The 27,210-nt window shown below is 48.9% G+C and overlaps 2 protein-coding genes across 2 annotated transcripts in view; one reads left to right on the top strand and one right to left on the bottom strand.

Moving 5' to 3' along the window:
- BPIFB4 (BPI fold containing family B member 4) overlaps positions 1-24,836 on the bottom strand; it is a 29,009-nt gene extending 4,173 nt beyond the window's left edge. The window contains exons 1-15 of the mRNA XM_043480034.1: positions 24,811-24,836; positions 22,076-22,195; positions 21,046-21,108; positions 19,872-20,391; positions 18,793-18,897; positions 17,895-18,038; positions 16,610-16,673; positions 16,077-16,137; positions 14,972-15,063; positions 13,054-13,257; positions 11,699-11,752; positions 8,815-8,985; positions 6,585-6,652; positions 4,586-4,628; positions 2,348-2,411 (exon numbers count right to left, since the gene is read on the bottom strand). Coding sequence (XP_043335969.1) covers positions 2,348-2,411; positions 4,586-4,628; positions 6,585-6,652; positions 8,815-8,985; positions 11,699-11,752; positions 13,054-13,257; positions 14,972-15,063; positions 16,077-16,137; positions 16,610-16,673; positions 17,895-18,038; positions 18,793-18,897; positions 19,872-20,391; positions 21,046-21,108; positions 22,076-22,181 — 1,759 coding nt within the window. The 5' untranslated portion in view covers positions 22,182-22,195; positions 24,811-24,836. The remainder of the gene's footprint in view (positions 1-2,347; positions 2,412-4,585; positions 4,629-6,584; positions 6,653-8,814; positions 8,986-11,698; positions 11,753-13,053; positions 13,258-14,971; positions 15,064-16,076; positions 16,138-16,609; positions 16,674-17,894; positions 18,039-18,792; positions 18,898-19,871; positions 20,392-21,045; positions 21,109-22,075; positions 22,196-24,810) is intronic.
- An 854-nt stretch (positions 24,837-25,690) lies between these two features.
- Positions 25,691-26,381, top strand: LOC122448970 (glycosyl-phosphatidylinositol-anchored molecule-like protein). Its single transcript, XM_043480637.1, has one exon. The coding sequence runs from the start codon at positions 25,715-25,717 to the stop codon at positions 26,180-26,182; it is 468 nt and encodes a 155-aa protein (XP_043336572.1). The 5' UTR covers positions 25,691-25,714; the 3' UTR covers positions 26,183-26,381.
- Positions 26,382-27,210: the final 829 nt, after the last annotated feature.

The following is a 27,210-nucleotide window of genomic DNA, read 5'->3' as shown; positions in this document are numbered from 1 at the left end:
GTGCTGGGAGCACACAGCCTCACCCTTGCCTGCCTGCTGAGTTCTGAGACTTCCCCGAAATTCTGTTCGGATGTCACCTCTGTGAGGTCTCCTACCCACCAGACAGAGCAACTCTGGGCTCCTGCCACTCTTCCTGAACAACTCCATTATGGAAACCACAACATACTAACGTCCTGTCTTCACATCTGTCACCACCACCAGATTGTGAGTTTCTTCGGGCAAGGACTGTGTCCCCAGCATCACCCAGACCTGGGTGGAGCACAGTGGAGGAGACAGAGGCTTGCTGAATGAAGGCACAGAAGGAAACACATGGGACCCCAACAAGTGACTTCCACGGATGGTCTAGATCATCAGATGGTTTAGGTCATCGGAGCCTAAGCAGACCTGCTGATTAACATTCTAGAACAAAGAAGGAAGAAAGCGAATGAGGAAGGGAGCCAGGAAAGGGTGGGAGAGGCAGGTGGGGAACACAGGACTGAGTGAGGTTGAACACACTACCTGACTCCAGCAGGATTTTTCTTTTTTTTTTTTTTTCCAGCAGGATTTTTCAAAGGACTAAGGACATTGTGAATCTACCCCCAAGGAACCTATGCAGTATTTCCCAAACTTGCTTGGTCGTGGAACCCTTTTCTTAGAGTATCTTGTGGGACTGATTTTCTATGGAATCCTTCTTGGGAATCATGGATCTAACCCAACCTCTCACTTTTGAGAATGGTAAATCGCAGTATAGTGAGATTGAGGGACTTGCTGTCAAGCTCACAGCACCTCCTAGTGGTGAAGCCCAGGTGAGCATCTCCATCTACTGGCTCCCAGGTCAGCCCAGTCCCATCCATCTCCTGATATCATCCTCTCCTACCAGGGAACGAGCATGGGCTTGGTGACCAGCGCTTTTCTGTGGTTCTGATTCAGTCTCCTCTGGTGACAGTCCCCTGAAAAAAGGTCTGATTGACATCAAGAGTTCTCAAAACGAACTGAGCTGGTACAGTTGCTGCCACCCCTCTTCATCCCATCTTCCAGGATGCAGAAGTGGGGAGAGAGGTTGGGGTCCAGTAGTAATGAGACAAGCTGGGACCTGGGACCCTTTGCTGCAATGCTTGCACCTGGACACACCTCTCCTCAAGCAAGAAAATACAAAGAAACTGTATGGGACTAAAAATAACAGTTGGGGCAAATTCTGGACAAAAGATACAAACAAACCAAAAACCTAACTGCCACTTTTGAAGAGCCTGGAGCAAAGAAGAGGAGGTTGGGAACACAAGCAGGGTACTGTGCATGCCCTGTACACACAATACCACCTAAGGGGTGGACAAACCACTTAGGTCACCCCTCCTGCCTGACCACTAGACCACCCTTACCCTCACCACATATAAGAAGCAAGCTTGCCCCACTCAGGCAGACAGTAAGCAAGGGAACCTGTTTGTTCTTGCTCCCCCCTTGCTACAGCAGGGACCCCAATAAAGCCTTGCTTGCATTTCTTGTCTGGCCTCTGATCAATTTCTATTGATTTCTATTGATTAAGGGGGCCAAGAACCCTGGTTGGTAACAACTTGAGGGCTGTGGTTCTTGATGGAGCAGCTGACCCAACCTCCAGTGGCCCCAGGGCTCAACATGGAGCCACAGAGATGAGGCGCCACGCTGTTTGATCTATTTATAAATTTAGGCAAGAAAACCCTCTAACTGACCATGTAACTGTCTAGGGGTTAGGAGGCTGGGAATATTGGTAACAGCAACTTTAGTTCTGTCTGTACTGATTGAACTTTTTACATTAATAAAATACACATGTGGTCCCTGCGCAAGTAAAAATAAATACACAATTAAAGATAAGTCAGAAAAAATAAGTCAGGAACACAGCCATGTGAATTAAGTTAAAAATGGTTAGGAAGGCAAATTTTATGTTATATATATATATATATATCTTACCACAACTGAAAAGAAACCCAATGAAAATAAATATAAAAAATTTAAAAAAAAAAAAGAAGAAAAGTTTAGAAGGAAGTATACCCAGATACTGGGATTAATTGACTCTGGGAGGTGAGATTTTGTTTTCTAGCCTCTCTGGACTTTCTAAAATGTACACACATATACTTTTCACATATAATAAGAAGTTCACATAGCTAATCAGAGAAATCAGTCAAGCAAGGTGGGGCAGGAAAATAATACAACAAAAGCAACAAACAAGTTGATGGGATCTTGGGGCAATATTTGCATTCAGAGGCTGAGATAAATAAGCTTAGAGTAAAGGTCTCAGGAATGCTCTTGAGGTGAAACAGCTGTGCATCATATATGCCCAACAAACCAGTAACCTCCTGATCCCCAGGCCACACACCCCTGGGGCACCCTCTCTCACCATTCATTGCAGGCATGAACGCCAGGTCAAAAATCTTCCCGACCAGCACCTCCAAGAGGCCAACCTGCAGAGGAAGAACGAAAAAGCAGAGATTCGCTCAGGTCCAAAGGGATCCTTGAGCTCCCTGCCCTCCGCCACCGTGGCTGGAGAGGAAGTCAAAGAGCATCTTCGGAAGAATCTGGGAGCTGCAGCCGGAGCCCCTGTGATTCCAGAACCACCAACCCCAAGGCACATCTGGTCCACCTGCTCCTTGTACAGATGGGCAGGCTGAGGCCCAGTGCCCGGCAAGTGCTGGCCCAAGGCTCATGGTGAGGCAGAGACCGAGGGAGAACGGTCTTCCCAAGGGGCACAGAGCACGGGGTCTTTGGTGGTTTGGAAGGCCCTTGTGCTTTGTGACCAGCACTTCAGGTCCCACCCCAGCTCAGCTTCCACGGACTTCCAGGCAGCTTCCCTTACCTTTCTGACCCCCAGTTTCCTCAGCTGTAAAATGGGCCAACAAGTCCAGCTTGCAAGGAAGCAATGAGGATTAGGAGCAGATCATGTAAAATGCTGGGCCTTGAGCCTTTTCATATAGCGTGTGTGCATGCTATAGTTAGTTGTGTCAAACTCTTTGCAAGCCCATGTACTGTAGCCCGCCAGGCTCCTCCATCCATAGGATTCTCCAGGCATGAATACTGGAGTGAGCTGCCATGCCCTCCTCCAGGGAACCTTCCTGACCCAGGGATCGAACCCATGTTTCCTGCTCTGCAAGCAGATACTTCACCTCTGAGTCACCAGGGAAGCCCTTTTTCATATAGAACTGCTCTTCACTTCTCTAAACCTTGCTTTCTACGTCTGAAAATGTGAGTGGACAATCATTACCTCAGGGAGTACTTGTCCAAACCAAACATAAGCTCTTCTGTGTAGAATACCTGCCATGGTGTGGTGCCACGTGATACTATGGGGACCGAGCATGGGATTCAAGTCCCAGCACTGCCTCTTACCTGGTGGCTCAGTTGGTAAAGAGTCTGCCTGCAGTTCGGAAGACCCCAGTTCAATCCCTGGGTCAGGAAGATCCCCTGGGGAAGGGAATGGCTACCCACTCCAGTATTCTTACCTGGAGAATCCCCATGGGCAGATGAACCTGATGGGCTATACAGTCCATGGGGTCATAAAGAGTCAGACACGACTGAATGACTACTAACACACCCTTGGGCAGGTCACTCAATTTCTCTGTGTTTGATTCTCTTATTTGGAAAGTGGGCCAGTAATTGCACCCAAATCATAAGTTTGATTTGAGAATCAATGGAGAAAGGCTTGATTTAAAAATAAATAAATAAAAGGTCAACCTAGTGTCTGATGCCAATTTCTATTGCTCCAGAAATATTCATTAATTTCCCATTAAGTACTGGTGTCTTTTTCCATTTGGAGTCCAGAGATTTCCATTCTAGTCTGAGCTCTGCTCCGACCAGCTGTAAAGCACGTCACTGCCCCTATCTGGGTACCAATCTCTCCATCTATAAAATGAAGCTGATGATATCAATCCTATGAGTTGTTTGGATAAGAAAAGCACCAGATGGTTTGATTGTCTCTGCGTAAGTGGAAATCTCACCCAAACTTGCCCCAGAAAGCAAGCATCAATTTCATTGCCAATTTATAAAATCGGCAGTTCAGTTCAGTCACTCAGTCGTGTCCGACTCTTTGCGACCCCAAATGGGCATTTTCAAAGTCTTAGGTGGGGTGGGGGACACAAGAAGGAAAAAATTGATGAAACAGTACCAAATTCTAGAATATAAGTGTCTCAGATTCATGATCCTTAGAAAGGCAGAATTTTAGAACGTGGAGGTTTCAAAAGAAATTCAAACCTGTTTGCCTTACAGATGAGGAAATAGAGTGGGTAGGTATAGCCAAGGTCACACAAGAGTCAATGGCAAAGCTGAGTCCCCCCAATCCAGGAAGGAAGAGGTCCCAAAGGTCATGGCTGCTCCCACAGCCACCCACCCTGGGGTGGAGGATTTGGGCCAAGTGATCCCCGTGGGGGCAGTTAGAATGGGACACCACAGGCATGGTAGAAGGAGCTGTGAATCAGGACTCTGCCCCTCACTTGCTCTGTGGACCTTAGTTTTTCCATCTGTAAAATGAGGCCTGACAGCATTGATGCCAATCAACGCTTTGGAATTCACTGACATCCCAGTCCCCGGCCAGTCTCACGGGGTGCCATTCCCAGACTTAACTCTGGGGCCTGAGCTTGGTACTTACATCAAAATTGCCCACGTTTGAGGTTCTGAGGTTGAGGCTGGTCCTGCAGATGAAGAAAACAGCTCATTAGAAGGAGCTATTGGGACTTCCCTGGTGGCCCAGTGGCTAAGACTCCAAGCTCCCGATGCAGGGGGCCTGGGTTCAACCCCTGGTCAGGGAACTAGATCCCACATGCCTCAGCTAGGAGTCTGTATGCTGCAACCAAGAGTTTGCAGTAGACCAGAACAAAGACCCAGTGCAGCCAAAGAAAGAAAGAAAGAAGTAGCAATTGCCTGAGAATCATAAGAGGCTCACATTTCAGTGTAAGAAGACCGTCCACCAACAACCTCAGGGAGACCCCTCTGGATCTGGGGGAGTTAATATGAGTATAGCTGATCTCTGTTATGGAGCATTAACTATGTACCAGACACGATGACATGTGCATAAGGCTCGCATCGCAGCTATGTGTCCTTGGCAAAGTACTTAACTTCCCCGTGCTTCAGTTTCCTCCTCTGCAGAGTGGGTGTCTATAAGCACTAAATGGGGTAATTCAAGTAAATCCCATAGAATCACCCCTGGTACCCAGTGAGTGCTATGCACACACGAGCATCATCACCACCTGGCAAGATCCTTCAGGAACTCCACGAAGGAGGAACCAGAGGCTCCCAGGAAACCGGCCAAGGCCACAGAGCTGGGAGAGGAAGCCCCAGACTCACGCCCTGAGATGCACTCATGGCTGCTGGGCTGTTCTGAGCAGCGAGGCCCGAGCCTGGGTTCAAGGTCTTTCTCTGCATTGTGAGGGCTTCAGTCTTGCTGCACCTGAATCTCACAGGCAAACCAGCAGTCCCACCTGAGAGAGGCTGGACCAGACCCGCTCATGGGCAAAGAGACATTCGAGCCACTGACCTCCAGGGGGAGCGAAACCAATGAGGAACAATAGAGGCTTCTCAGGGGAGAAGACTCTGCTTCAGAATGTGGGAGTCCTTCCCGACTTCTACTCCGTCCCTCCTTCTTCCTGCTCCATCCAGGACACCCAAGCTCTTTCCTGCCCTTGGAAGTTTTGGGGCTCTACTCTACCCCTTCTCTCCCTCCAGGCCTCAGTCTCAGACCTCCTTAGCAACTCCTGAATGGCTCCAATTAGCATCACAGTAGGAGTAGCTCTCACTGTTGAGCTTGATAAATATTTGTTGCAAGACAACAACCTTACAATGAACTAGCACACACTGCAAGTGTTACATACACTCTCATTTGTCTTGAAGTGGGACCCTTCAAGACAATAATAACAGTAATAATAACCCTTGCGGCCATAGGCTGATGTCAAGAATTAAATGAATGAAGACACCTTGAAGGCTTAGCTCAATGCCTGGCACATAGAAAGCATCCAATAAACAACAGCTGTTATTATGAGTCCTATAAGGTAGAGACAACGATGCCCATTTTCAGATGAGAAAACTGAGTTTCAGAGAGGCAAGGTCACCTGGCTACATCACACAGCCAGTCGGGGTTCGTGGGAGGATCTGAACCCATACCACTGGCTCCGTAGCTGGTGCTTGTAACCATTCGACACAGCTCCAAGTCAGACAGACTGGGATGGCTCACAGCCCCACTCTGTTCTCATATTGTAGCCTTCTTTGAGTAAATAAATCCACCTCTCTGAGCCTTAGTTTTCTCCTCTTTAAAATGGGAGAATAATAGCCCTGCCACTGCAAGGCTGAACGAGATCAGACACAGAAGTAGCCAGCACAGAGCCTGGCTAGTCACCAGCCGCAGCAGTATCATTACTGTCCATGCTGTGGTTGGCGGCAGGTCCTTCTGTGAGGCTCACAGCTCCACCCTTCTTGCCCTGCTCACACCAGTGGTTTTGGCAGTTATGGCCCATTTTCCCTTGTGCAGTCCCTTGGATTTACCCAGCAGCCAAGTCCAGAGACCTCTAAGCCCTCCCTGTGGGTTGGCACCAGACATGAGAATGCCAAAGAGGTCTTTATGAAAAGCGAGAACCCTCGGCAGCAAACCCACTTACTTGTCCAGCTTGGCGTCGATCATAAGCTTATCATTCTCCACGGAAAACATGGCCAAGAGTTCTGTGTCCTGGAAGAAAGGGAAGGTGAATGGAACGTCACTGCCATCTTACAGCTCCCTCTGAGACCCCCAATAACACACAATGTAATGGATTTTCCCCACCTCTGGAGGGAAGGAGTTGGGAATCATAAATTGCCTGCATTAACTGTTGTTCACAAGTAAGTCACAGCAAAGGCTGGAGGAACATTCTTAGGAAAGACAACAGCCACAGGTAGCCAATGATTGGCACAGGGGTCGGGGGTGTTTGCTGAGTTTCTCTGAGCTGTCTCAGAGGAGGCGGGCCTGGCCTGCAGCCTAGGAGACCTGCTTCAGAACAGTTGTTGTAGTTGCGATTGGGCATCATCACTGTCAGTCATAACTGCCCCGCCCCCCCCCAAGAGAGGGCATAAAAGGTTCAGACTCATCCCCTTCTCTAAGCAGAAGCCTTGTTGTCAGAAGACCCCTCTTTGCTTCTCGGCCCTCCCCCCCACCAAAATAAAATAAAACAAGTTGGTCTTGTGAGAAAAGGGAAGCTTCCAACAATTTCAAGCGATGCTATTAGTAAAAACAATAATTAGGACGATGGAGAGCAGCAGGAGCACTGGATGTATATGGCAGAGACCGATCCAGGCGTGGGAAATTCTCCTGGGGAAATGGCACTTTTCAGCTGAGGCCTGAAGAGTATGTACGACTTGGCCAGATGGAAAAGAGGGTATGAGAATGATCCAGGCAGTGGGAAGGGCATGTGCATAAGAGCTAGGGCAGGAAAGGGGTTGGCAGAGGGACAGACAGAAAACCAGAGTGTGAGGAGGGAGGGGACTCCTGGAGGCTGGAGTGGGGGTGGGGCCAGACCAGGCAGGGCACATGGGCTGGAGCGGAATCAGGGCTGATCCTGGGGGCAGTGGGGTCACGGCAGGGTTCTGAGCTGGATCAAATGTATGGGCTATTGATGGAAAAAAATTCCTGCATGGCTGGGACACATCAACAGGGGACTGGCTGAGGGGCAGCCATCTCCACTCCTGGGTGAGAATCAGCCCTTTAAAGTTCTCATCTGAGAAGCCTAGCATGGACTCCATGTGCGCTCCAGCCGAGAACACCCACCTCCCATACTAGAGATGGCTCACCACGTCTCCAGCCCTGGGAGGAGAGACTGGGAAGATACAGCAGACAGAACAGAACCCTAAGTGTCTGAGCCCGAACCTTTCACCACCGAGGGGGAAATGGCACTCAATACAAGTGAGCACTTTCCTTCCACAAATATTTACCAAACACCTCCTGTGTGCCAGATTCTGTGCCTGGCTCTGGGGATCCTACAGTGAATAAAATGGTCTGGGTCTCTGCCCAGTAATAAACTAACCAATGAATTCATTTAATAATATCACATTACGGCTATGAGCAATGTAAAGCAAGGGAGACAGGGAGAGAGATGGGAGGGGTGGGAGTATTTGAGACAGGTGGTCTGGGAAGACCTCTCGGAAAAGGTGACATTAGATCAGAGACCTGATGGAAGTCAGGCTGTGAGCCACGCAGATGTCTGGGAGAAGAGCATTCGAGACAAAGTCCCCGAGTGGGACTGTGCCTGGCAGGTTGGAGGAACACCGAGAAGCCGAAAGGTGACCGGAGGATGCTCAGGAAGGACTTTGTGGATGACAGAGGATGGGCTGTGTGTAAGTTTGAGAGAAAGACTTTCGATCAAAGGAATTACATCATTTTAAGAGAATTCCCCTCTATGAAATAATTGTGGAAATTGTTGATTTGTATCTTTTCCTCCTGAGTACCATGGACAAGAAAGCCAGAACTACCTGTTTTGTTCCCCTTTCTCCAGCCTATAGTAGAAAACACAGCACATAGTAGGTACTCAATAAATATTGCTGAACAAATGACTGAGGACTGCTTCAGCATGGGTTGTGGTACACAACCTGTGAAAATAATACCAGCCAGCACTTTTGGCTTCCTTCTGGTGTTTCTGGTACTTTCCTGAGCATCTCATTAATGCCCTGCTGCCACTGCCATGGGGTACAGGAAAAAAATGAAGCCCGAAGGTCACACAGCCACAAATGCCCTTAAAGCTTGGATTTGAATCAGGTCATGTGGCCCCCAAATCCATCTCATAGTCACTATGGGGGGGCGTGGGGGGCTCTGAAGGTGTCTGCAGGCTCCCAGAGACCACATGACCTCCCACCCCCACTCACCACATCGATGAGGCAGATGGTGGTCTCGACGTCATTGGGCTGGGAGACCATGACCTCAGAGGTGGCGAACACATTCACCACCGCCTGGTCCTTCTGCAGCGTCACGGAAGGTGGGTTCGGTACCTGGATCCTGATGGTGAGGGGGCGGGACTCAGGGTACTGCTGGAACACCTGTGGGCAGACACCAGGTGGGGTGAGCAGGGCCCTCCATAGCGGAGGGGAACTCAGGGGGTCATCAGCCAACCTCTAAGCACAGAGCAGGGGGTCCCACACTGGATCCCCTCAGACTCAGCAATATTGCTTGAGTCCTACAAACCACACGCAAAGCCTCCAACCACTGTGGGGTTTGGCCAGGGGCAATCTTCTCCAAGCCTCTCACAAAGAGATATCATGAGAATTCAATGTAATCATGCCAGCAAAGCTTCAAACTCAATACCTGACACTGATACTGTGGAAATGCTCAAAACCTGGTCCTTAGGGAGATAGGGTCCTGGGGGAGGGGGGAGGGGGGAGGGGGAGGGGTGGGGGAGGGGCACTGAGCTTGGTGTTGGACATTCATGATTTCATTGACTCGTCACAGTTCCATACGTTGCTTTTCTCCATGTTACAGATGAGAAAACTGAGGCTCAGAGGGGAAACATCAAGCAAATTGTCCAAGGCCAACAGGAGAGCTGAGATTCTAGGCCAGGTCTGTGTGACTCGGGAGCCCAGGACCTCTCTCCCTTCCTACTGACTCCGGATGTCCCACCTGGAATGAGAAAGTCTACAATTCCAGGTGCCTCACAGTGAAATTCCCAGAGCAAGGCACAGCCTGCCCCCCACCCCGCCTGGATTTGCTGGGGTCTCTGGAGATATATGGCGGGAGGGATCAGAGCCTGCTTGCTGCTAACTGATTCCTCCAAATGGGCTAAAGGGACAAGTCATCAAACGACCAGCCCCCATATTTACTAAATAACTGCTTTACCAAAAAAGTTTAAGGAACATTTTTCTTAAATATGTTAAGTGAGCATAAATATATGGAAAAAATCCCAAAGTTACTTTAAAAAGAAACCAATTTAAACGTCAACTTTTCTATATCCAGTGCAGCAGGGTATGTCCTGATCCTAAGAAGGCGTTCATTTTCCTGACCACATTCAAGGTGAAACTCTTCTGGAAAACTCTTCATCTAACAGCAAATCTAATAAATATAGCCAATTGGCCACTCAGTGGACTCACCTTTGGGCAAATTGCCTCTCAACAAATTGATAATTTGGCTCATTGGCTTTTTACAAAAGGGTTTTCAGGATATTTCCACAGAGGGGCCCAGTGTCCCAACCACCTCCACCCCAACATGCAGAATCTCCAAGAATTCACAACTCTCCATTCACAGGAACCCTGAGAGGTTACCTTGAATTCTCTCCACAGCAGCAGAAAACTCTGGATACCTATCCTGGCTCTGTTCAAGCACCTCCTGGTAACTCCGGGAGACATTCCTCCATGCCTAGCCTCAGTCCCTCCCTGCTACAGGCCCAGCCCCATAGCCTGAGTCTTTGCTTCACTGAACTCAGCTGGGCTGCCGCCACGTGGTGTGGCCGCCCTGAACTGGTTTCCCCACCTGTAAACTGGGTTTCTCCTCCCTTCTGGCCCAATGGATGGGAGGAGGATTAAAACCACATGAAACTGTGGATTCTTAACAACTTTCATGAACCATAAATTGCAGTGCATGTAAGAAGTGGTCTGATAAACAAAAGTCCAGTTAGTTGATTGAGGGGTCCGCCTGCCTCCTGGTGATGCCTCCGTTTGTGTCAACTGTGCCCTGCCATTCAGCATTCAACCACACGAGGGCGATAGTGACCATTTGTTGAGTGCAGTTTCCTTTCCTTTGAATTCCACCCAGAACAAGATGGGACAGGTAGACAGGAGATGAAAAATGTCTAAAATGGCTGTCAATTACAGAAATCTTTGGCACCTGTATAACACCATTTAAGAAGCTCTTTGCTGCCAGGTTCAGGGTAGCAGGCCTGGAACCAGAGCTAGGACAAGAACTGGGATCAGAAAAGCCTTTGTTCCAACTGTATATGGCAGCTGATCCAAGACTGCATTTGCATTTGCTTTTTTTTTTAATGTTATTATTAACAAGAACGATCACAGTTAACATTTCATTTCAGTTCAGTCGCTCAATCATGTCCGACTCTTTGTGACCCCATGAACCACAGCACGCCAGGCCTCCCTGTCCATCACCAACTCCCGGAGTCCACCCAAACCCATGTCCATTGAGTCGGTGATGCCATCCAGTTAACATTTATCAAATGCCCACTCTGGGCCTAGATTCAAATCCCAGAGCTGCAGTCATCCTGTGAGGTCGTCCAGGTAAGAAAACCGAGGCTCAGAGAGGTCATTTGCCTAAGGGAGAATGGTTGGGATGTGCTGAGCTGGAGTCAAATTCATGTCTGTCAGCTCCAAAGATGTGGCTCTTTCCCTCTAGGCCTCCATGCTCTCCACCACCAAGCTCTGCATCAGTATCTTTACGAGCATCATCCCCTTTGCCCTCCTGGATGAACCTGTGTAATAGTTATTAGCATCCTCCTTTGACTGATGAGGAAACTAAGGCTCAGAGACATTAAGACTCTTGCCCAAAGACACACAGCGAGGAAGTGACCAGGCTGGGATTAGACCTAGGCAGGCCAGTCCATGGCTAGAGCTCAGGTGCTTTCCACCTCAGCGCTCTGCGCCCACACACCCCCAGGGGTCTGGTCTCCAAGCCTTTCTCACTGTACTTTCAAGGTGCGGGGAGAACGTTGGATCTCCCACCCTAGCGCTGAGTGTCTTCCCTTCCTACCCAGCTCCTGGGACAGTGAAAGGGAACGTGGGGCTGAAGGCGAGGGGAGGCACCACCCATACGTACCTTGGGAATCAGGGCTCCCAGTGTGGACGTGGTGAGTGGAGGAAGCTCTTCAAACTGTAGGGAAAGAAGAAAGGTTGTATGGGTCCCTGAGGCTATGGAGACAGACAGGAGTTGCTAACACAGTGATTAAACCTCTACCCCTCTCAGACAACCAGTGGAGGCATGTCCTCTCCCTGAAGGCCTCTGGGGAGGCACCACAGGTCCAACAGGGGCCACCATGCAGAGCGAGGTAGCCATTTGGGGGTTAAGTGGATGGGGCAGCCGCTGAAGCTTCCACAGACAGGACTTTTCAGTGCAGGAGGCAAGATCTGAACCTTTCTTCTCTAAAAATGTGAGTCTTTAACAAGATGGACATCAGCAGGTCCATGTGTGAAACCCAGTGTCCATTAAGTGCATGATGCCGCCATATCCCTGAACTACCTGTGCTATTATTTAGCTAATATCTTCCTTAAATGACTAACTTTTAAAAATTATCAAATACTAAGAAATGGAAAGCCAGTACCACTTGACAGAAGGTGATGGCATCTGTAAAACTAAATGCAACAAAAACAAAACAATGACCTCACACTGTGCGTGGATACCATTGTCTGTGGGGGGTGGGGGGTGGGGGGGGTAAGTTCTGTTCTCCCTGAGTTAAAAGAGGACACCTAAAAGTTTAAGGGAGGGTCACATCAGACTGGCACCAAATGGAGACTTTCCTCTTGGTAGAATCAAGGTTGACATAAGGCACATGATGGGGTTATTTTGAGAAACTCTTGTTCTTATGAGATACACACTGAATTTTATGGAACAAAATGTGATGACTCCAAACACTCAAGCTGTCCAACAGCAGATAGAGGGATACGTAGATAGATAGATAGACAGACAGATAGATAAAGATAGGTGGATGGACGGATGGATAGATATAAAGCATATGTGGCAAAATATTAACTGGTGAATCTAGGTGAAGGATATTATGACATTAATTGTATTATTTTGCAGCTTTGATGAAAGCTTAAAATGTTTTAAAAGAAAAGATTTGGAGAGAAAATGACTCTGGAACATACCTAAAGGTGATATTTTATTCTTATGTTTCTTAGTTATGCATTATCAATGTTTACCAAGCAAAAGGATTCAAAACACTTGTACTGAGTTACAGACATATGGATTTATATTATGCTTTTTTAAAGGTTTGGAATAAAATTATGTAGAATTGGACAGGGAGCAACGTTTCGATGTTGTTTAGTGTCATGAGTTAAGGGGTGGACTGTCCACAGTCTTTGCTTTCAAGCCATTTCCAGGACACTGGGGACTAGAGAGAATCAACAGTGAGCTGAGCGCTGCCCCTCCGCCCCGTCCCGGGGGCCCTGACTCACCATGCCATCGGTGATGTCAATATCCAGGGCCCCTTGCTTCTGCAGGAGAGTCAGCACCGAGCCCAGAAAGTTGGCAGAAATGGCCAGTTGCGAGTTGGTGTTGTCGCCCATGGGGGGCAATTCTGGCATCTTCTGCCTGGGAGACAAGGCTGGCCGCCCCAGTGGGTAGTCGATGAGGTCTCCTCCAGCTTCTCCAACCAAAGTCTGGGGAAGTAGAGAAGAAAGAGGGGGAGAGGTGCAGAGAGAAGAGTGGAGGAGAGGGGTGAAGGCTGGAATGAATCCCTACATTTGCCTACAGATAGCCTTCTTTGGTTAAACCCACTGGGTCTGAGTGACTTTCATGTATGGTCCCATAAATTCAATTTGTGATGGAATAGCATCTCTCGATGAGATGGTTAGTGTGCATCACCAACTGGATGGACATGAATTTGAGCAAACTTCAGGAGATAGTGGAGGACAGAGGAACCTCATGTGCTGCAGTCCGTGGGGTCACCGAGTCAGATACGACTTAGTGACTGAACAACAAGCCTCTCTTGCAGTTCCTGCTCTATGAACACTTATAATTAAGCCATGGTTCAGTGCCATATATTTGAAATAGAAGAATGAGAGCCCTCCACTAACAATGTAGCAAGCTGATGCACCCTCCATATACAATGGAGTACCTACTCTTTAAAGGCCAGACTACTCTCCATAGCATAAAAGGTGTTGTGTGGTCTGCCTCATCTGGAGTCACTCTGCCTCCCTCACCCCCCTTCCTTGATGCAGCCACCAGGGTCTTGTCTATCTGTACCTCCACCTCAGCACCCCTACCATCCATAGATGCTTCCTGCCTGCCGTTTCCTCCCACACACTCTTCTTTTGTTCTGTCCCACTCCGTTGGCTGGTCTCAGCTCAAGTATCACCTCCTCCAGGAAGCCCTCTGTGACCTCCCTGGGTAAATCATATCCCCTTTCTCAGAGTTCAAGATCTCTAATTGTTTGAGTGATTCTTAGATGGCCCATCCACTCCGGTAGATGGTCACCTCCCTCAAGTCAGGGATCTTGTTATGTTCACCACCAGTCCCAGTCCAGAGTCTGGCACACAGCAGCTAACTGATAAACATCTCCTGAATCACTCTGTGCTTGTGGATATACTCAGTGTGCACATACATGTGTGCACAGGTGTGCTGTGTCTTTGAGAGCATGGGTGTGCCTGCTCTGGGTCTGATGCAGGAAGTGGAAGGCACTTGTGTCTGTGCAGGCCAGGGTAAGTACGTGTGTGTGTGTGCATGCACGTGCACGGTTATGGGCCTGATTCAGTGGTGTGCTTGAGCTAGTGCGCATCAGCTCACAAGAGCCAATTCCAGGCATCTCTTTCCAACCCTATGTTTAGGAAGTCATGTTAGTAGCCTGAAATTGGTCAGGGTAGGGGTACTTATACCATGGAAATCAGCAAACATTACAAATTAGGACTTTTTTAAAGAATCATGAAGAATCAGGTGTTAATGTCTACCAGCACACAAATAGCCAGAGTCACTCCTCCAACAAACCCAAGCCCATAGCAGCAGCTCCCACAGCTAGACGCCAGACTGCCTGCTCCAAAGCCCGGGTTCACATTTACTAGCTGTGTGACCTTTGGCAAGTGGCTTAACCTCTCTGTGTCTTACTTTCCTCAATAAGAGTGCCTACTTCAGGGTTAATCTACATAAAGTTCTAGGAATATGCCTGGCACACAGTGAGTGTTGGCTGTGATTGAATTTCCCAACACAGCTTCTTGAAGGTCCTCATCCAAGCAGGAAAAGGTCTTGTTCAAATGTTGCCTCCCAGGCATTCAGCAGCAGCCCTGGTGGCAGGGGGTGTGGGGGTGGGGGGGCCAGGGGAGGGGTCAGGGGAGGTGGGGTCCTCGCTCACACCTCCCCCACCTGAGCCCAGGCACTCACATTGAGGTCCAGCTCCAGGAATTCCCCAGTCACGAGCGGCAGGCTGGAGAAGGTATACTGGACACTTCCCAGTATCCCCAGAGGAATCAGAGCTGCAGGCAAAGGTGGGGGTCACAGGAGGCTCCCCCGACCCACCCACCCAGACACCTTCTTTGTGACCTGAGGAGAGTGGGGCAGCAAGGTTCTGGCTCCAGACACCATGGAAAGAGCAGGCATTCTGGGTTCAAACCCCAGCTCTGCCTCTTCCTTGCTGTGTGATCTTGGTCAAGATACTGCACCTCTCTGAATCTCCATTTCCTCCCCTGTAAAATAGGCTTAACAGAAGTCCTCGGGCCATATTGGGAGTTGGGGGTGGGCAATGAGATTCTGCATATTGATAAGCTTTGTAAGCTGTGAAGTGCTGTACTGGGAAGAAATTATGGGGCTCCACAACGTGGTGCTTAATTGAGTTTGGCATTTCTCTGACTGCTTGTGATAAAGGGCCCTAACTTCTGGCCTCTTCCAACCCTGTATGGCTGTAGAGACTGTGTACTGCCCAACTGGTGCTACCATTATTCTGTGATTTATCTGAATGGGACCCTGGAATCATGGAGTGCATGACCTGGACAACCACACAGGGCAGACTTGCCTTCAGGAATGTTTACTCTGAAATCCTGGATCAAGGGTGAGTGTCGGAGCCTGAATCTGAAGACCTGGACGGTCTCCATGGCGTCTGTCACTCTCTAATCTAGTGCTAGTCACTCCAGTCTCTCTAGGAGTTGAGGCCAACTCCCCCATTTTAGAGATGAGGAAACTGGGAAGAGCCTCTCCAAGTCCACACACTGCCTGCGGGCAGTAAACCCAGCATCCCGACACCATCCGGAGCCACAGTGCCCAGGGGTCCAAGCGGGAAGCTCCTCCCTCTGGGGCTTGGGTGGAGGGGTGTCCGGGGACAAGAGGGAGGGCCAGGCAGCCCCTCTCCCCTGGCGTCAGACACACAGCACTGTGTGCACCACACAGGGCCCTCCTCCCAGACACTGCTGTGTCCCTGGCCCCTTCTGAGGGCTGGGCCCAGATCAGGTGCTAGAAGATGTTGGGTGAATGAAGCAAAGAAGGAAGGACTTACAGTCCACGAGACCCAGCTGGTCGTTGATAAGGCCCAGCACCACGTCCACGATGGGGCAGAGCTGCAGGGGAGAGAGGGCATGGAATCCTGGTGACCACGCAGGGGGTTGGGGAGTCGTACACAGATGAGAACAATGATACTAGCAACTGTACTGACTGCCTTTCTGTGAGTGGCCCTGTCCTGTCCTCCCCGCAGCCCTGTGGGGAAGGCTTTCTCATGATCCCCATTTTACAGATGGGAAAACTGAGACTCAGAGAGGTGATGTGACTGCCACCCAGCTTGGAAGTGCTGGAGCTGGGTTTCCAACCAAGAACTGTGTGTATCTCAAGCCTCACTTCCTTATCCCCTCACTAATCTGTCCCTCCGCATTCCTTAGGCCCCTTTCCAGACCCCCCAAGGACACGTCCCAGCCCCCTGGCTCCCTCTCCCCTTCTGGGTCACCTCTGTGCCTCCAGGAACGGAGGCTGCACTGTGGCCCCTCGCTCTGGGGAAAGTTTGTACTTCCTGCTCCTGGTCCCGGGATGGATTCTTACCAAGTCAGGGAGGACATTGGCCAGGACTCGGTTTACTAAGTTGTCCACGAGGTTGGGGAGAAGCCTGAAGAGAGAGCAAATCAATGACAGTTCAACCAAACAGTGGAATATTACACAACCATATAAAGGTAAGCAAAAGGAAACTTCGTGTTTGGTACAGAAAATTCTCCCAATAGACCAATGATGAGAGGAAAGTACAAAACAGTGTTTCCAGTATGTGCTCATTTGTGTTAAAATGACAGAGGGGAATGAAATTTACATTCATGTTTGCTTCATTTGTGTAAAAAAATTGGGTGGAGAATCAAGAACCAAATAACCAAGGTGAGCTCTCTGGGAAGGGGGAAGTTGGGAAATGGAGAAGGAGGGGGCCATGCCTTTTTATCATTTTATATTTTGAACAATGTACCACCAGATAGTTTTCCTTGTGAAAATGTGAATTAAAAGTCTGTGAAGTTTCTAGGTTTCCTTCCCCTTCCTTATCTCACCAGAACACCAGTGGCTGATTTTTTTCTGCCTCCACCCACCCTGGAGCAGAAAGACTCAGAGAAGCCCACAGGAATAGGAAATTTGGGGCTCAAATGCAAATTTGCCTGTCCCCTCATCAGTGAATTTCTCTGATCCCACAGTCTAGATAAGATGAGGGCTGGAGAAGAAAGAAACTGATGAGACAGGAGAGGAAGGATTAGGGGGCTTCAGAGAGACCAAGATCTCTCTGAATCTTGAATCAGAGGATCTCCCAAGATGAGGGCCAGGGAGTGAAAAGAAAGTTATGAGTGGCCCTGATGTGCCCTCATCTGAGACCATCATCTCAGGGCAGCATACTGGCCACACCAGCCAACATCCAGACACTTGAAAACCCCTCTGGACACAAGGTGTGGACTCAGCCACTTTGTGGGTAGAGTATAATAGAAAAAACTCAACATCTGATTAAGATCACATTGAACAGCATCAACTGGGAAATTTCCCTGTGAGTTAGAGCACCATTAGACACAATACCCATGTTATTCAAGTAACATAAACTCTTAAAATGTGCCAGATTTTCGCTAGGTGTTTTACATTCGCCATCTCAATTCCAAAGGGGAAAAAATTACCCCCATTTCACAGATAAAGAAAGTGGAGCTCAGAGAGGGCAACAGAACTGTCCAAGGTCACACAGAAAGCAACAGTGAAGCTGAAGAGGTTGGAACCCTAGGCTGCTTCCAGAGCCTCTGTTCTAAATTATGATTTGCCAAAAAATGATCACTCTACCATCTGCCAAGGCACTCCACAGCCCACTGGTACTCACCCTCGCAGCAGCCTGACTTTGATACCTCCCAGGAGAGTGTCACATCGCTCAATGACCAGCCTTGGGTAACCCGTGCGGTCCATGGTCAGCCGGACTTTGGCCGTAATGTTCACCTCCACCGCGATGTCCAGGAACCCAATAAGACTAGAGGAGAGGAGACCATGGTGCCAGGGAGACAGTGAGTCAACCCCCAACCACCAAATCGCACCACGGCTTTTGCCCTGGCGGTTCCTGCCATCTACTATGCTGCTGGTTCACGTCTAGGGGTCCCCAACCAGAAGGCTTCCCTGGACCCTCAAGTCATCTGTGAACAAATCTATCCCCACTTAACTTAGGAGAGCTTCAAAGGCTGGGGACAGAGGTCAATAAATGAACCTTATGTCCAAATTCTGGTTTCCAAGGTGACCACTCAATCATATTGCTTTATAGGCATGACCTCATCCCATGGGGATAAATCAATGCAAAAGTCCAGCACCTGAGGTCCCCTAATGAGCACCAACTACTTGGCAGACACTATTCAGGGAGACCATCTGTCACAGTGGCTGCAGCCACCTGGGAAAGGATATGTCTTATTGTGCCCATTGCAGGTGAAGACATTATGGCTCAGTGACATTAGGAGAACTGGCCCGACTTCACACAGGTTAAAAGAGAGTCAGGATTTGAACCCAAGGGGCCCCCGGACTCCAACCTCCCAGGATCTTAACCTCTGCATAGGCTGCCTTCACTACTTGCTGCTCAGGAGATGACCTGAGCCCAAAGGTATAAGCCATGTGTGTGCTGATGACACCTCAGGTCTTTTAGTCCCCACATTATGGACAAAAAGGAGAAATGACCTGCCCCAGATCTCCCAGCAAGGATGTAGGGTGGCAGGGACCCGTCTGGAACCAAGGGCACACACCTCTTCCCGTTGATGGCCACGCGGGTGTACAAGCTCAGGTAGACACCCACGCCAGGCAGGAGCCTCACGGACACCCGAGGGAGAGTCAACTCCACGATGCGTAACCTGCAGGGCACCGAGAGCAGTGAAAGGGCAGCCATCTCCACCGCCCGGCACCCCACTCCCCAGGGACCCCCTTCCCCATACTCCCCTCCTTCCCCATACCTCCCCCTCCTCATTCATTCTTCTCAACTCTAGAAAGACCTACGATTTGTGGATAGAGTTTGGAAAACAGAAAAATTAAAGGCAAAAAATATGCCATGACCCAGTCTCCCACTGCCTGGAGGTCTATTGCTTATATTTCCATATTTTGCTTTGATTTTTTTTTTTTCATGTAAAAATGCTACTCCTTCTGCCTGTCCCTGCCCGCCTTTGTCTGGTTTCTTCCCACACATTCTTTAGATTTCAGGTCTATGTTTTCTTCCTCTGGGAAGCCTCCCCTGATCTCTCCACTGTATACCTCCTCACTTCTCCATGAACTTCTTAGCATTGTAAGTGTTTAATTGTTTCCAGGCTTCTTTACTGATGCCATATAACCCACCAGCCTGCAAGCCCCATCAGAACAAGAGATGTGTCTTGTCTTGGCTCACCATAAGGTCATGCCCCTAGGGACAATAGAGCGCCCTTCACGTAGTTGATGCTCTAAATATTGGTCAAATTAAATAGTGAATATGAGGAGGAGGCTGAGCATAGTTGAAATTATAATATGTATGCACAATCTTGGGTCTTTTCCACCTTGACTATATTACTATGACCATTCTACAGAGGAGGAAACTGAGATTCAGATAGAGGAAAAGAATGGCCCAAAGTCACAGGCTAATATAAAAGGCTATGCTGGGACTCAAATTCAGGACTTTTAACAGCAAGATCCCAAATTATACAAGACATACAAGACTCAAGACATCCAGTCCTGAGGCCAGGTCTGAAAGTGTATGAGACACTGAAGACCATCCTTATTCCAACTCCAGGCCCCTGGGGGTAATTAATTCTGTTCGGAGATCATCATGGAGCTTGACAGGGAGACCCCAGCCCCTCCTTACCCAGTGATGCCCTGAACGGTGCTGATGATGCCGCCCTCTCCAAGTACGCCCAGGACGCCCCCTCCTCCAAGAAGTCCTCCGTCACCGAGGAGACCACCTCCACCGAGCAGGCCACCTTGGCCCGCTAGGATGCCATCAGCTGCCAGCATGCCCCCAGTGCCTAGCAAACCACCCGGGCCCAGTGCCCCAGTGGCTACACCAGGCGGGATCTCTCCAGGCCTCAGTTCTCGCCGGTGAAGTCTGGCCAGGGGCGCCGCACCTTCAGCAGACCTGTACCGCTCGTGGTCCCTGTGGCTGCCGTGTGCATTCTCAGCATTGTGGTAGTTGCTGGTTCGGAGGTCCCTGACGCTTCCATCGGACTCAAGGATCTCACCGTATCGGTATTTGCCCCCCAGCTGAGCGGTGTTGTCACTGGTCTCAATGTGACCATACTTGTAATTACCGCCCAGCTGGCGGCCATTGGTATACTTTGGGGGTGGTTCTCGGACGTGGAAGTCATTGTAGGGAACACCACCGACACCTCGGGGGAATTCAGCACGTCTGTAGTCATCGTAACGGTGTCGGCTACTGCCCAAAAGACCACCACTGCCACCCAAGAGACCACCACCACTGCCGCCCAAGAGACCACCGCCACTGCCACCCAAGAGCCCTCCACCACTGTGGCCTCCACCACCCAAGAGCCCCCCACCACTGCCACCCAAGAGCCCTCCACCACTGTGGCCTCCACCACCCAAGAGCCCCCCACCACTGCCACCCAAGAGCCCTCCACCACGGTGGCCTCCACCACCCAAGAGCCCCCCACCACTGCCACCCAAGAGCCCTCCACCACTGTGGCCTCCACCACCCAAGAGCCCCCCACCACTGCCACCCAAGAGCCCTCCACCACGGTGGCCTCCACCACCCAGCAGCCCCCCACCACTGCCCCCCAGCAGCCCACCATCACCACTGCTACTCCCACCACCAAAAAGCCCCCCATCACTGCCACCCAGGAGCCCTCCACCACCGCTACTACTGCCACCCAATAAGCCTCCTCCAACTCCGCCCAACAGATCACCGCCACTCCCTCCACTCCCGCCACCAAGCAGGCCCCCCAGAAGACCACCTCCCCCACCACCTCCACTTCCACCAAGCAGACCCCCCAGGAGAGGCCCACCACCATCACCACCAGCTTTACCCATGGGCACCTCTCTCAGGGCTGAGTGAAGAACATCACTTTGCTGCAAGGTGTCCGAGATGGCTGCGGAGAAGCAAAGGTCTCATTCAGAGGCTCGTTCCCCCTCCGGCCCCCAGCACTGCTCATTCCCTGGTCCCCCTTTCCCCACTGGTAAATGCCTGAGGTTGAATGATAAGGCTCCTCTTGACCAGCCCTGACATCCCCGTGAACTCAATAGCAGCTGGCTTTGACCTCTCACACTTTAACTGGATTTTGACACCATTCAGCCAAACCTGGGTAGATTTTCTTCATGATCCTTCCTTCCAAGCACTCCACACTTTACAGTGTAAAAAACAAACAAACAAAAAAACCCTACTTCTTAGTGCATTATTCCAATTTATTCCTGGAAAACAGTCAAGGCCAGAATTATTGTCCCCACTTGATGGATAAAGAAATTGAGGCCTGTGACACTGAGGAAATGACCCCTTTTTTCATTCTATGACAGCCTTAGACAGGAATGAGGGCAGGAGACATGTCCTGATTTGCCAGATGACAAAAGCAAGACCCTAAGAACTGAAGGCAGGATCAATGACAGCTCCCACTTTGAGTGCTTTCTATGAACCAGGAACTGCGATAAGTTTTCAAAATGTCATTCATCTCATTAGATTCTTTTATCAGTCCTCTGAGATGGGGACCATAATGACACCCTTTTTGCAGGTGAGAAAACTGAGGCTCAGAGAACTCAAGTCATAGACTTAAGGTCATATAGCCAATATCTGAACTCTAGGAAGGCTGACTCCAAGACTCAAGCTCTTAATCGCTGCTTTCTACTGCCTCAATCGTAAACTCCCCAGCATGGTGTCTGGCCCCTAGCAAGTGCTCAGTAAGTGGGAGCCTACGGAAAAAATGAAACTAAGGCCCAGAGAGAAGCCACCCATCCTTCTGATGTAGAATCTGCCAGTGAGCAAGAAAGTGCTTGGGAATTTGAGAGTTGGCTGGACTTCCCTAACCACCCCCTGCCACTATCCACCCTCTGCAGGGCTGGACTCACCTTTGCTCAGCACGGCTTTGGAAACCCTGAGGGTGCTGTGTGTACCTTGGTGGGCGCCACACACAGCTGCCACCAACAGAGCAGCCACACACCACGCCGTCCACATGCTTGCACGCTTCTCTGCAAAGGAAACAGCAGGTCATAGGGCCATGGCTGGGTGTCACCACCCTGCCCAGCAGCTGGAGTTAGCACCACCCCTCCCCAACCCATCAAGAGTCACATCAAGACTCTGAGGCCCAGAAACAGGGGAAACCACCCAAGGGCATAGAACAGGGCAGGTCCAGAGTTCCTGATACCACCTTCTGAGTTTGTCAAATTGCAGTGACTCTGGAGATACCATTAACCAAACTGTCCCATAACACAGATGTTTTATTAATATCTCCCCAGATGAAAATTTACAAATGGAGCTTCAGGAATAGAGAAAAAATACTCTGAGTATTGGGGATTCCAATCAAAATAGCAAATTAGTAGAAGGCAGACTGAGGAAATTTCTCCAGAGATTTCTAGAGAAATCTACTCATCTGTTCACTCAACTACTCACCCATCCATCCTTCCATTCACTCATCCATCCATCCATTCACCCACTCATCAACCATCCATTCCCCCTCTTATTCATCCATCCATCCATCCTTCTTCCCATCTATCCATCATTTATCCATGACCCAACCAACCAGCAAGCTGATCTTATATCCATCCACCTATCCTTTCTTCCTTCCTTCCTTTCATAGCTCCATCATCTATACATCTTTCCATCAGTCCATCCCCTTGTCAATACATTCACCAAGCCACACTTGCATGCATCCAGCCAGCTAGCAAATACCCCTTCCCATCTCTTTGGAGGAGACTGTTCCATCATCATGTCATTAAGATTAAGGGCCCCAGATCAGACCTCTCTGGATTCTAATCCTTAGAAGAGAGATTTGACCTTTTGAATTACAGCTTCCTAGTCACCATCATGGCTTTCCAGGTGGCACCAGGGGTAAAGAGCCCACCTGCCAATGCAGTATATATAAGAGATGTGGGTTCAACCCATGGGCTGGGGAAGATCCCCTGGAGGAGGGCATGGCAACCCACTCCAGTATTCTTACCTGGAGAATCCCATGGACAGAGGAGCCTGGTGGGCTACAGTCCATAGCATCACAAAGAGACAACTGAAGTGACTTAGCATGCACATACATGCAGTCATCAGCACATCATATGTGGTACATAGCAGACACTCAATAAACAGTAGCTATTTTGGGGGGATTATTATTTCACACCCCTAAGAAGTGGATGTGAAGTATTATGAGATGGGGGGTGAAGCATGCATTTGGGGATGAGCAGGTCAACCCCTAGGAAATTTTATTTTGCTGCCTTCATGTCTAATAAACTTCTCTTACTCCACCAAACCAGTCTACCCATTCGCCAGCCTCAGAGAATCAAAACAGAACATGGTTCCTTCCAGGCAAAACTATGAAATTGTTGGCCTCAACCCCCTCCACATATGCACCCTGTTCCCTTTCTCCTGCCCTCTACATCCCCTGAAGTTCACACAGCCCCTACATTCTTTCCCTGCTCTCCTAGGAAGAATTTCAGGGGAACTCATTCATACAAGAATATTACGGTCTAATATATTCAAGAGTTTTTTTCCCCTGGCTTCCTCACCTCATCCTAACCCCACCGCCCAGAGAATTCTCTGTTCAAAGAGGGATCACCACCTTCAGTTAAAAAGATGGGCATCCCATCAGCAGACAAATAGATAAGGAAGCTGTGGTACATATACACCATGGAATATTACTCAGCCATTAAAAAGAATTCATTTGAATCAGTTCTAATGAGATGGATGAAACTGGAGCCCATTATACAGAGTGAAGTAAGCCAGAAAGATAAAGACCAATACAGTATACTAACGCATATATATGGAATTTAGAAAGATAGTAACAATAACCCTATATGCAAAACAGAAAAAGAGACACAGATGTACAGAACAGAATTTTGGACTCTGTGGGAGAAGGTGAGGGTGGGATGTTTCAATAGAACAGCATCGAAGCATGTATATTACCTAGGGTGAAACAGATCACCAGCCCAGGCTGGATGCATGAGACAAGTGCTCGGGCCTGGTGCACTGGGAAGACCCAGAGGAATCGGGTGGAGAGGGAGGTGGGAGGGGGGATCGGGATGGGGAATACATGTAAATTCATGGCTGATTCATGTCAATGTATGACAAAAACCACTACAATATTGTAAAGTAATTATCCTCCAACTAATAAAAATAAATGAAAAAAAAAAGTCAATGTATGGCAAAACCAATACAATGTTGTAAAGTAAAAAAAATAAAATTAAAATTAAAAAAAGAGAGAAAATGGAAAAAAAATAAATAAAGTCTATTGTATCTGGAAAAAAAAAACCAATAAACATTTACTATGATTTTAAAAAAAAAAAAGATGGGCATCAAAGGAGGGATTTCTGGCATCAGCAAGCCCGTCTCAGGGAGGTAGCAAAGGTCCCAGGTACCCAACCCCAACATTCCTGGGGAAGATAAGTGCAGCTCTGCTCACCCATGTCATTCAAGGGACTCAGGCCCTTCTGTTGATCCCTGAGAGGTCTCCTGACTATGCCCATGTTGCAGACAAGATCACTGAGGTTCAGAAACGGGTTACCCAGGCAGGTCTCCAGTCTGGGACACACCTCATTGCCTCCCCAGACCTCAGACTCCCCCTGCCCAGACTCTGAAGAGGGAGGGGGCACCTCCTTACCCCCCGGGAGGTCCCTGCAGCTCGGTCTTGAGAGGTCCCATTCACCGGGCCCTCTGCTTTGGCTGAATCTGGTCGCAGGCTGGCCTTATATAGCAGCAGGAGTCTGATCCCTGACCCAGGGAGGGAAACACCATGTAATTATGAGAGACCGGATTCTAGACCGGAATCAAAACCACAAGGGTTTGCGGTTTGTGGCCAATTCTGAGAACTTGTTCAGCCCCGGATGGTGTCACATGAGCTGGGGCTTATCAGCCCCTGGTCTGGGCACATTATTGGAGACCCTAGCTAGGACCCCAGATGGGGGAAGTGGAAGCACCCCCAGAAGCACCTAGTTTTCAGCACAAAAGCAAGCACTGCCCACTCCAGCTGGCCAGGGCAGACAGCTGTGCCCAGACTCAGCATCAAGCTGACCCTGGTTCAGTGTCACTCAACCCAGAACTCACTGTATGACCCTGGGTCAGCCACTCCCCTGTTCCCTGCCTCTCATCACGTATTTCCTTCTGTTAAGTGGGTAGAATACCTGCCTCACAGGACTGATTTGAGGATTCGAGGAGATGAACTTACCTGACTCTTCAAACTTAGGGCAAGTGTGAAGAGAACAAGCAGACTGGCTTCTGTTGATCTGCAGACGTTTTTCTCCCAATATTTCATTATGAAATGTCCACACATCCAGTGAATCTGAAAAAATTGTACAGTGAGCACCCATACACTTGTCATATTCCACCCACCAGCTACATCAACCATCAGTATTTTCTTATGCTTACTTTACTATGTATCTATTCATCCATTAATCCATCTTTTAAAAAAAGACAAATGTGGCAGGACGCGAGGATCAGGGAAGATTCCAGAAGGTCTTCACAGAACACGGGGACTGAAGGCTCCAGAGGTTCAAGCCCCCACAGGGATGATGCTCCTCTTTGCCTTCCTCCTCTTCATGGGATGGCCACTGGGCTTCGTTGAGCCCTGGACCTATGACGTACAGTGCTATGAGTGTGTAGTGAAAAACACCTTTAACTGTCCAGAACTTAGAACGTGTCCTTATCATATTAGGCGCTGTTATACTGTCTCCATGCGTTTGAATTCTCGGGACATACTCGTCGTCAAGAACTGCACATTTAACTGCACATTTATGTATAGATCCGAAGAGCCTCCAGAAGCCCCCAGAAGAAAGACAACTCATAGATTTAACAGTTTTTATTGGGTTAATTGTTGTGGTGCGAACATGTGCAATTTCCAAGGACCTAGTAATCTGGAGAGGGACATCATAGGAGAATACACACTTGAAGAGGATATAGAAGATAATGCGCAATTGGTGCAGTCAGCTTTGTTCCTGAGCATCGTCTCCATTCTAGTCAGGAACACGCTGACCTGAGAAGCCCCCTTGGGAGGGGCTGATCATGTCCCCATCTCTCACAAGTTAGCTCTCCTTTACTCTCCTGTCAGCCACACTCACAAGAACACACTTTCTTGTGTCCTTTACTATTACTCTCCCTGACCTCTAGAGCCCCCGGTTGATGAGTTCCCCATTTAGCACCTGTTGCAAGAGAGAAATAAACACCAGACTCGTTCAGGTAAAAAAAAAAAAAAAGACAAATGTATTTCAGGGATTTCTCTGGTGGTCCAGTGGCCAAGACTCTGCACTCCCAATACAGGGGCCCTGGATTCGATCCCTGATCAAGGAACTAGATCCCACATGCCGCAGCTAAGAGTTTGCATGGCACAACTAAAGATCCCGCATGCCATGTCTAAAGATCCTGCATGCCACAACTAAGACCCAGTGCAGCCAAATAAGTAAAAATAAAAAAATATTTTTAAAATGTATTTCAAAGAAAGTTGCAGTTAACAATATATTTCCCTCTAAACACTTTAACATGCATGCCATAATGATCCACTTCTTTAGATGTAAAATTTGCATACAGTGAAAATCATAAATATTAAGTGTTTATTTAAATAGTGACAATGTTATACAGTATGTAGCTTGCACCCCTGTCTTAACATATTTTCTGCCAGAGCCTGCCAGCAAACGAACTGGTCGAGAACGCAATTACCAGAGTACCTAGGAAAATAAGACTCAGAAAGATGGGGTTGAGAGGGACGGAGTCCGCTTGCGTCTGACTCCGACAACTTTATTGAAGAATACCACGCCTATATATATGCTAACAGGAGTTACTAAGAATAGGTCGAGGGTTTGCATACGTGCAGAGCTACAGATGTTTTAAATTCCCACACTTAAGATCAGTAAAGCATTAATTACCCTATCGCCCAACATGATTAAGATCAATAGCACTAGATAGAAAACAGGCTTCATCAATAGAACATTAACTAGATAGAAAACAGGTTCAGGCATGACGAGTTTATCAGCACCAGGAAAACAGGCAAAAGGTCACCAGGATGTTTCCC

This window comes from Cervus canadensis, chromosome 10, assembly GCF_019320065.1.
Source record: "Cervus canadensis isolate Bull #8, Minnesota chromosome 10, ASM1932006v1, whole genome shotgun sequence".
NCBI lineage: Eukaryota > Metazoa > Chordata > Mammalia > Artiodactyla > Cervidae > Cervus > Cervus canadensis.
The sequence above is the reverse complement of the archived record's forward strand: the minus strand, read 5'-3'. Positions and strand labels throughout refer to the sequence as shown.